Below are 9772 nucleotides of genomic sequence, written 5' to 3' on the forward strand. Positions count from 1 at the left end.
CGTGGAGCACGGCGGAGGCGGGCAGCCAGACCAGCGTGAGCGCCAGGTGCACCAGCACAGCCGTGCCCATGAAGAGGGCGAGGCAGCGCACGGCCGGCAGGCGGCTCAGGTAGCTGGCGTAGAAGGCCGCGCTCGTGGTGAGGCCGGAGACCAGCAGCAGGTAGCCGAAGTGGTGCATGGTGCGGCCCACGCGCTGCGCCAGCCCCCCCGACGGCAGCTGGCTCTTGCTGAGGCGCCACAGGTCGAAGAAGATGAGCGTGTGGTTGGCGCAGACGCTGCTCAGCAGGAGGAGGGCTGCCAGATTGACGAAGGGAAAGTAGGCCATGCGGAAGGCCACCTGGTAAAGGAAAAAGGCCACCAGCAGTGAGCCCAGCACCCCCAGCAGCACCATGAGCGTGAGGAAGAGTGAGCGCAGGTACAGGGCGATGCCGAAGAAGATGGCAGCCAGAGCCAGCAAGGGGTACACTGTGTCCTGGACCAGGAAGTACCTCAGCAGCTCCTGCTTGAGGCCCAGGTCCATGCCCGTGACGGAGGTGTAGTTGTCAGCGAGCCCCCAGGGGGTGGCCAGCCGGTCCAGGTAGATGTCCATCAGGGAAGCACCCTTTGGGGTGGGCAGGAAGAGCAGGCTGTACTTGAGGGAGGGCACCTGGTAGTCAGTGGTCTGGGGACTCAGAAAGTCCCTGTCGAGCAGAAAGTGCAGGAGTTGGTAGATGGCGCTACTCTGGGTGCACTTGGTGGGAACCTGGGCACAGCGTGGGGACTTGTTCTTCCCGGGTCCCAGACAAGAGGGCACCAGGGCACCACTGTGGTAGTGGAGGGCACAGGTCCGAAGCAGGGCCAGTGTGCGGGCTGCGTCAGCTTGGGTAGTGTCCAGGCAGGAGGAGCGGTTGGAGAGCACAGCCAGATAGTTGCCCAGGGACCAGCTGGGGCAGCACTGGTTGGCTGCTGTCCGCTGGCACAGAGCCCCGAAGCTGGTATGGGAGCGGATCTGTAGGGCACACGCAGGAGGAGAGAGCTCAGGGGCAGCCCAAGAGCCCAGGTTTTCCCAGTCCTATACAAGGCTCTCTCACCTCCTTTCACACTGCAGGGCAGGTGCAGAGGGATCTGGACAGCCTGGTGAGACCGGCTTGTCTCCCAGCTGCCTTTGGCTCCTGGCCCAGGTGCCAGCAGCTGCATCTTGACTTCATCAAAGAGGAGCCTCAGGGATGCTGCCCGAGGCTTCAGCCTAAGAGACCCTCCTCTAAGGGTCCCTGTAGGTCATACACCCCAACTCCACGAGGCCTGAGCTAGGAGTAAAAGTGGAGGTAGCAGCCACAGATAGAACAGGGCCAAAGGTCCAAGGAGCTGAAGCAAGCAATGGGAAAAGTGGAGACCAAAACATTCCAGGTTGAGGGTCACTGCCAAACCCCAGCTCCTGTCTGTCCACTGCACCGCTTAAACCCTCTTAGGGCCAGGGCTGTTTCTTTTTCAAATCTCATGCCTCTTTTTTTCTCCTCTCCTGTTGTTGACATCACAACAGCTGATGTAGTACAGACTGCACTGGCCTGGGAGTCAGAGGTCCTTGCTCTGCCACTAACTGGCTGCGTAACCTTGGGCCTAAGATCATGGTGACAACACAGTAACACTTACTGAGAGATTACTATTGCCAGTCGTTATGCTGCATTTTTTCAAATTCTGTCTCATTTAACTGTCACAACATCCCTGTGAGGAAAGTACCTTTATTATCCCCATTTAACGCTGATGTAGCCTGAGGGACTGAGACGTTAAGAAACATGCCTGAAGTCACACAGCAAGACAACCTTAGAGCTGGCCTTGAATTCAGGCATCTGACTCTAGAACACATGTTCTTAACCAGTCTTTTGGTACTTAGAATATCCTCGTGTGAAGTGGGGGGCTGGGCTACTGCGTGGTTTTCACACCGTTTTTAGCAGCAAACCTTTCTTCAGATGTTATTGTGTATGATTCTCCAGTTAGCATAATTGGATTGGCACTGCTCAGGTTGATGGGGGCTGAGGCCTTGAAGCCCACAGTCTCAGCTCCCTGGGCCAGGGCCTCCTCACCCACTCTGGTCCTTTCAGGACCTTTTGGAAACTCCCAGTCCCTGCATGGGCTCGCTTCCAGCCCTTCTATCTTGGCTCTTCTAAAAACAGCCGACTCTTCTTTTCCCACCCCAACCTGGAGCCTCTCAGCAGGGTTGGAATAATTTTCTAAGCAGGGAATGCTCTTCCCCAGTCCACCCCCTGGCAGTCCTGGCTCAGCTGTATCTCCTTGGGATCAGTTCCCTCATGTCCTTAGTTCCCCCCAAACCCCTGGCACCTCCCCAGCCAGCTCACCTGGTCCTGTTCCATGCGACACATGGAATGGATGGCATGCAGGTTCCATAGGCTGCCCGAGGAGGTGGACATGAACACCAGCTTTGCATAGCTCTTCTCTGCAACACACCCCCCCCCCCACCCAGAGCTCAGTCCTTTGGCCCCAGGTCCTGGGTCCTCCAAAGGGAAGGTGCTTACTCAGGGCCACATGAAGTTCAGATTCTCAGGCATCTCAAGCCTGTGCATGAACTGCCTGATCCTGTCCCTGTGCCTCACCCCAACCCAGCTTGACCCTGTCTGGCTGGAGCATCTGAGAACTCCCTCATCCTCCCAGCTGTAACCCGGCTTCCTTGGCTTGACTGTGGCCAGCTAGCCACCTTCCCTTTCTGTCTGCCCAGATTTGTTCTGGGCCTGCCTGTCCTACTTGGTGGGGTGGGGACCACTATTAAAACCAGGAACTGGCCAGGCTGCAGCTTACCAGGGGGGCCACAGAAGAAGTTCTCTTGCCTTCTGTCCTCCAGGGGCTCCACCATTCTGCGAGGTCGGACAATGCTCTCCTGGGCACTGCCTCTGGGTGCAGGCCTCAGAGTGTTGTGGGAGCTCGAGCTGAAGTGGAGAGAATATCTATGCCAGGCACCGTTAGGGTTGGAAGACTCAAGAAGGAGGCCAGAGACCACTCCCCAGGAAGTCCTGGCAAGCCCCTCTGACCTGCCTTGGGGTGAGTCACCCAATGTCCCCTTCCTGGAGATCTCATTCTTCCTTCTCCTACCCACAATGAAAAGATGAGAGCCTGTTACCTGTTCAGCTCAAGGTCTGGGGAAAGGAAAAGCAGCTTCCTGGGGCCTGTGAGGGCTTGTAGTGCTCTCCAGACCACTAACTTGCTCCCAATGTCCGTGTCCCGTGGCTCAAAGCCCTGCAGGGAGGAGGGTGGAGAAGAACAGGTGGGCAGGGTAGGAGTTCTCCATCTGGGTGCTTCTCAGCTCTGCCCCTTTGACTCCTTAGAGCAGGGCAGGCCAGCCTACCTGCCTGAATTGTAGATGTGAGTCTGAACTTTATAGCATCTCCCCAACTCTCTCTGGAGGTCAAGAGCCTACCGTGGCTACCCTATCCCCAGGCCACCATGGCTACCCTACCTCCAACTTTCTGCCCCAGGCTGGGCTGAGGTGGCCAGGCCTGGGGACCCCGTCCCACCCCTTGGCTCCTCACCAGCAAAGGCTTGGAGAAGTCGGGCAGCCGGGCCCCCAGCAGTCCAGCCAGGGTGCAGAGGAAGATGGCAGCCAGACACAGCATCAGCACGGCCACTGGCCACTCAGCAATCAGCTGGGAATAGCTGGGAAAGAGGGAGGAGCCCACATGAGTTGGGTGTGGCAGCAACGGGTGCCGAGCTCAGGCTCCACCCTGAAGGGGTGCTAGATAGAGCAGAGAGCACGTGGAACAGGGCTAAACTGGGCACCAGCCTGGTCAACCCTAGAGGTCCAGGGAAGGCCCAGGCCTACCTCTTTGGCATCTGGAAGGCTCGTTCCTGCCTGTGGAAGAAGAGAAAAGATGCTTGCTTGCCAGAGTCTTCTTGCAGGGTGTGTTTCGGGGGTGGAGGTGGGGTGGGAGTGGGTGGGTGAGGGAAAACCGATGGTATTAACCCTGTTAGCGCTTTGCCACTCCCAAGTTCCAACCCTTACTTCCTACTGCATTGGGTTGCCTCCTAAGAAAGGAGTCTAGAGCCCCGGGGGTCTGCCCCACTCTTAAGCCCCACCCCATTTTCCAGTGGCAGCTGGCAGGCTGTTGGACCCCTCCTTACCTGACACTGACCACATGGTGCTGCACAGCGGGTGGCTTCCAGGTCCCATCACGCTGTGAGGGGGCTGGGGAAGGGCTGAGGCTGGAGCCATGGGAGCAGAGAGCTGCCCGATCCCCAAGTCCTGGCAGGGAACTGCCCCCCTGGTATTCCTGCAGTGCCCGGGGATAGGTGAAGTGGGCAGAGGCCAAGGGGCTGGATGGACCCACAGGCTGGAGGGTGGAAGTTGTTGGTGGGGGTCCCGAAGAACTGGAAGGGTCCTCCAGGGGGCAGCTGTGGAGGGAGCAGCTTCTCTCTGGGCTTGCCTCAGGGGCCACAGCCTTGGTCTGGGTGCTAGGAAGAGAGGAGGCAGGGAAGATTGGGGTGGGGGATGGTGGTGGGCCACCCCATGCCCCAGCATTATTCAGTTCAGTAAGACAAGGGGACAGGGACTCAGGATTTATTAGTAGTCCTGGGGGAGAAGTGAGAGGTGAGGAGGCTGGGGGCTCGAAGTCTGTGCCCTCAGCCTACCTCATGGAGACCATTCTCTCATTCACTCATTTTCCACACTGTCAAAAAACAATTGGCAGGCTGCTACATGCTAGGCCCTGTGCTAGACACTGAATGTGCTTTCACATATATGATTTTTTTTTTTGAGACAGAGTCTTGCTCTGTCGCCTAGGCTGGAGTGCAGTGGCGTGATCTTGGCTCACTGCAACCTCCGCCTCCTGGGTTCAAGCCATTCTCCTGCCTCAGCCTCCCGTGTAGCTGGGACTACAGGCACCCACCACCATGACTGGCTATTTTATTTTTATTTTTATTTTTAGTAGAGACAAGGTTTCACCGTGTTAGCTAGGATGGTCTCGATCTCCTGACTTCATGATCTGCCCGCCTCGGCCTCCCAAAGTGCTGGGATTACAGACGTGAGCCACCGCGCCCGGCCGATCTTACTCACTCCTTACAAAAACCTCACAAAGGAGGTATTTTCTTCAACTGATAGATTTGAAATCAGGTTCAGTGACAGATGAGCTGGTGCTCGAACCCAGTTCTTCCGACTTACAGTCCTGTGCTCTTTGTGTGGCAGTCGTCTGCTCTTTCTCTTGCCAGACAGATTATTGAGCACGTGCTGCTGCACTCCTATTCCCATCTTAGAGCCTTAGAACTTTCTCTTCCCTCTGCCTGGGTTGCTCATCCCCCAGATAAATGCATGGCCTTCTTTTTTATTCTGGTCTTGTTTCAACTAGTACTTCCTCAGAGAAGCCTTTCCTGACTACTGTCTCTGAAATAATCACCCACCAGCTCTCAATCTCCCTACCTCGCTTTATGTTTTTTTCATAGCATTTGTTGCAATGGAATATTATATTATAGCGTCATCATGTTTGTTACCTGTCTTTCATGTGGAATGTGAGTGCTGGAAGAACAGAGGCCTGCTGCATTTGTTCATCTCCATATCACCAGTGCCCTGAATAGTGCCTTGCACACAGAAGGCATCCTGGAAATGTTTGTTGAATGAGTGCTAGGCTGGCTGCTAATAGTGGTGCTAGGATGAAGAAGACCCGGTCCTTGCCCTCTAGGCACTCACAGTGGTTGGGAGATGTGAACAGACCAACATGTTGAATGCTGTGAGTGGAGAAGTCACAGAGGGCTGAGGGAGCTCAGAGAGGGCCCAACTTTGACAGGGGGTGGGGTGGTCGGGGAAAGTTTGTGGAAGCAACTGCTATCCTTCCACCTACCCTGTCGTGGGCCATGCACGGAGCAGAAGATTTGCTTTGTAAGGATGTGCATGGTTGGGAGAGGGAGTTGGGACACCCCGTCACCCCAAGGAACTTGCCAGAAAACAGTTAGCCGTAGAGTCTTCTCCCAAAATTACTCCTCAGGGCAATACTCTGTGCGTGTGCGCAACCCCACTCCTTGCGTATAGGGAGAGGTGGAGTCTCAACCCCAGTGGCAGGATTGCAGACCCAGATTAGGAAAAGATGGCCACAGAACAGAGTGCCCAGGGCCATGGGGGGTTCCCAGAGGGGTTCTGGGCTGGTTAGCCTTGCAGAGCCCTGTCTCCTTCTCCCCTGCCTCTGCCTGGCTCACCCAGCCTGCTCACCAGAGTTTGCGTAGCTCCCAAGGAGAGCCAGATCTATGCGGGGCCAACCCTGGCTTCCAGTCCTGACTGCTGCACTGCTGAAGAGGCTGTGAGCTGTAGTCCCAGCCTCAGTGGCAGATGGGCATTGCCCACAGGGGCTGAGTTCAGCCCAGAGACCGAGAAGAGGAACTAGGAAGGAAAATCATGCTCTTTCTTTCTTTCCCAGAAGGATGGCAGGCTGGCCCAGCAGTCCAGGAGAGAATGACCCTCGTGCTGAGGGTGAAATGGGGGAGCAGTGGAGGTGGGCTCCTGACTCGATCACCTTTTGGCTCTGGGGACTTGGGAAAGACACACAATTCTTGGAGCATTGGCATCCTTGTCTGTTGAAGCTATGAGATAATGCCCACCTCTTGGGTTTGGTGTGGGAATTCACTGATGTAACGTATGTGAGGTGCTTGGCACAGAGTCCGTCATGTAGAAGACACATTTGCTTTCCTGCCCCTTCCCACGGTGAGTGCAGCAGGGAGCATATACTTTTAGAAGTGTGTTTGTATTTACAATGAGTCCTTTTTTGGCACCTCAGATAATATATCTCCATTTTAGAACTTCCCACACCTTGAGAATCTTACTACATATATAAATACTTTCCTTTTTGTTATCCAAAAGCTGTATCAAAATTTGATCTCATGATTTTAATCACTGATACTTATTTTTTACAAACTCAACATCTAGGAAAATAGGAATTTGACCAAAGTTGTTCTAAAGCAAGACCTCAGATGACTCCATAAAGTTAATAACATAAGCAGCCAGTGTCCTGGCAGATTCCTGTGGGCCAGTGAGAAGGTGGATAAATGGCCTAGGTTGTGTGTGTAAGTGTGGACATTGACTTCTTTAAGATGTTAAATTCTGCAGGTTTTTCTTGAGCGCCTGTCCTGTGCTTTAGCATTGTCCTTGCTCTGGGTTGGGTCCTAGAGACCTAAAGATGACCCGTCAGCCTTGGTCTCCCTCTTCAGAGCACAGCTTGCCTTCTAGGGGTCAGGAGAGTGGGGCAGCCTGGGTGAAAGTGGGGGGCCTGTTCCAGCTGCCCATGGCCTTAGATAACTGATCACTGGGCTTGTCTTAGGAGTCAGGGCCCCACTTGGAGTGTCGGTTTCTTTTGCATTAGGGGAAGCCAGCATTCCAGAGGATACTGGAGAAGAGTGGGTGCACTCTTGGTTACCCAGTCTGCTAAAACCTCCTGAGTCAACCCTTTTCCTTAGCTGGCTCTTGTTCAAGGGGAATCTTAGCCTCCACCACTGGTTTGCTTCTGCTGGAGTCTCCCTGGCCCCAGCTCCTTCTCTTTAACTCCTACTATTCCTCTTCAGGGACCTAGGATCAGCTGCCCCCAGTCTCCCCCTTCCTGACTGTGCCCACCATTATCAATGTGGCAGAATTTGAAACCTTCCATATTCTGACTGCTGTAGAGCCAGGCCTTTTCTTCAAACCTCCCAATGAGAAAAGCCGACCTCCACTCTTCTCAGAATCAAAGCTTTCTCCTGTCACCTCCTGCTGCCCTCTGCCCTTAGGAGGCTCAGTAATAATAGGAATTAAACACCCCAGGGCTACACAGGGTTTTTTTATTCTCACTCCCTCAGTTCCATGACCCTCACTGGGATAAGTAACTTCCTAGGCTGCCTGCCTGGGCCTGAAGGCCTGTACGTCAAGTGAGTAGGGCAGGCAGGGGCATGGAAAGTGGGGATGCAGGCCTCACTTAAGAGGCCAACATCCCAGCAATCAGGGCCTGGCTGACAGGGTCCCAGACACAGAGACCCAACCTGGAAGCCCCATAAGGGGCAAATGTATATTGCATTAACTATGCCCCCAACCCCACAGGCACACAGCCATGTCAACCTCAATGTGATCCCACAGAGTGGCCAGGACAGATGGGGGAGCAGCTCATATCACTAGGAAAATAAAAAGGTAATTTTCAAAAAACAGTGTGAACTGTTTCAAATTCCTCTCTAGCCAGTGTGTTGGTAAGGATGTGCGCACATGTGCACGTTGTGTGCATGAGTTATTCACTGTGTATCTATCCCCAGAGTGCTACTCAGCAGGAGCATTTTTGTGTTTCTTGAACGACATAAGCAAGTCCCTATGCCCGATTAGTGTCCATGGTCTCTGGAGAAGTCCAGAGAGGGGCCAGAGGCCCTAGGGAGTTTCTGAAAGAGAGCAAGTGGATCCTATGCCCAGGGGAAATGAGACTGGACACGGCTGATCCTTGGCAAGATATCCAAGACAGCAAATGACTCTCCTGCCCCTTCTAAGGATGCTTCTGGCCCCAGGCCCCCACTCTGTCCTGTCACTGCTCCATCCCCGGTCTCTTTGATCAGGCCATAGTCCGAGGCAGGTCCCTGGTCTGGTGAATACACCCATCCTGTGTCTCACCCTCTTGAAGCCTTTGTGACTTTCAGACTCAAGAGTGGCTAAATCTATCCAGGCTAATGTGTTAACAATAAAGGGAAGAAAACATTTCTCTCTACTCGTGGGGCTTTCTTTTCCTCTGGGGTACAGAATGTACATTTTAACTGGGGTAGTCTGGAGACGATGTGTCCACCTCTGCTATTGCTATCAAGGAATTCCTTTTATTTCAGTCCAGGCAGGAAAGAGGCAGTGTCATGTCAGAGGAGGGATTCTGGGGGCGGCAGAGCCAGGCAGGGCACAGAAATTGCGCCATATTGCTACCTAGCTGGGCTATTCCCTCACACATATGGTGGAGGAAGGGAGAGGAGAGGTACTGAGATCTGGGTCCTCAGCAGGAAGGTGTCCCTCCTATCCCACCAGTCTGGGGCTCCTCCAGGGGTAGTACAGGCCAGCGGCCTGAGCACCAAAGCCTTCACATCTTAGTGGCTCCAGCCAGTGTGGCTGCCACATGCAGGGACTGGAACCCACACGTGCACAGCTGGGGGCCATGCAGGGCAGGGAAGCGACTGATGGTGACAAAGACAGTCCCTAACGTGCCTTCCGAATGTCTGCCTTCCCCAGGACACCCGCCTTGGCGAGCCTCCCATCCACAATTCACGCACACCTTCATGCACACTGGCACGCTGAAACCCGGACCGAGGTTACTGCGGGCTTGGGGCTTCCGGAGAAGACGCAGGGGCAGGGCCTAGAAGGAGAGGCTGGAGGAGCCAGGGAGTCTTGGCTTTAGAGGAGGGGTAGGAGCCGTGGGTGGGGCAGGTTCCTTAAGCGGGGAGGGCAATGGGGATTGACACTAGGGGGTGTCAGGGAACGAGGAAATTGACCCGGCAGGATGAGGGCGTGGCGAGGGGGGCCTGGAGCTTGGCGACCCCGGGAAGGGGCTCCGGGAGGGTCTGGGGAATTAATGGGGCAACATACGGCGGCTACTGGGGATACCTGGGGCGAGGAGGGTCTGGGAGGGTCTGTGATCTGGGTCTGCGGAGCGGTCCGCCCTACCTGTCCGGGGAGCCGCCGTCTGGGGCCAAGGGCTCCCCCTCAGGCCGTTGCTCCCCTTCCGGACCCGAGCTGGGAGCCGGACCGCTGCCGCCGCTGCTGCTGCTGCTGTCACCGTCCATTCCCGTGGGCGGCACCGCTGTCCGGGCGCTGGTGCTGAAG

General features: G+C 55.2%; 1 protein-coding gene across 1 annotated transcript in view; it reads right to left on the bottom strand.

Moving 5' to 3' along the window:
• The window catches only part of DISP2 (dispatched homolog 2 (Drosophila)), a 12874-nt gene extending 3108 nt beyond the window's left edge, over nucleotides 1-9766 (bottom strand). Inside the window, exons 1-8 of the mRNA XM_011932714.1 lie at nucleotides 9614-9766; nucleotides 4108-4437; nucleotides 3809-3838; nucleotides 3519-3642; nucleotides 3110-3225; nucleotides 2791-2918; nucleotides 2334-2431; nucleotides 2-988 (exon numbers count right to left, since the gene is read on the bottom strand). Of these exons, the coding sequence (XP_011788104.1) occupies nucleotides 2-988; nucleotides 2334-2431; nucleotides 2791-2918; nucleotides 3110-3225; nucleotides 3519-3642; nucleotides 3809-3838; nucleotides 4108-4437; nucleotides 9614-9732 (1932 nt within the window). The 5' untranslated portion in view covers nucleotides 9733-9766. The remainder of the gene's footprint in view (nucleotide 1; nucleotides 989-2333; nucleotides 2432-2790; nucleotides 2919-3109; nucleotides 3226-3518; nucleotides 3643-3808; nucleotides 3839-4107; nucleotides 4438-9613) is intronic.
• Between the last annotated feature and the right edge of the window lie 6 nt (nucleotides 9767-9772).

The sequence above is a fragment of the Colobus angolensis genome, unplaced genomic scaffold, assembly GCF_000951035.1.
Source record: "Colobus angolensis palliatus isolate OR3802 unplaced genomic scaffold, Cang.pa_1.0 Scaffold97, whole genome shotgun sequence".
Classification (NCBI taxonomy): Eukaryota; Metazoa; Chordata; class Mammalia; order Primates; family Cercopithecidae; genus Colobus; species Colobus angolensis.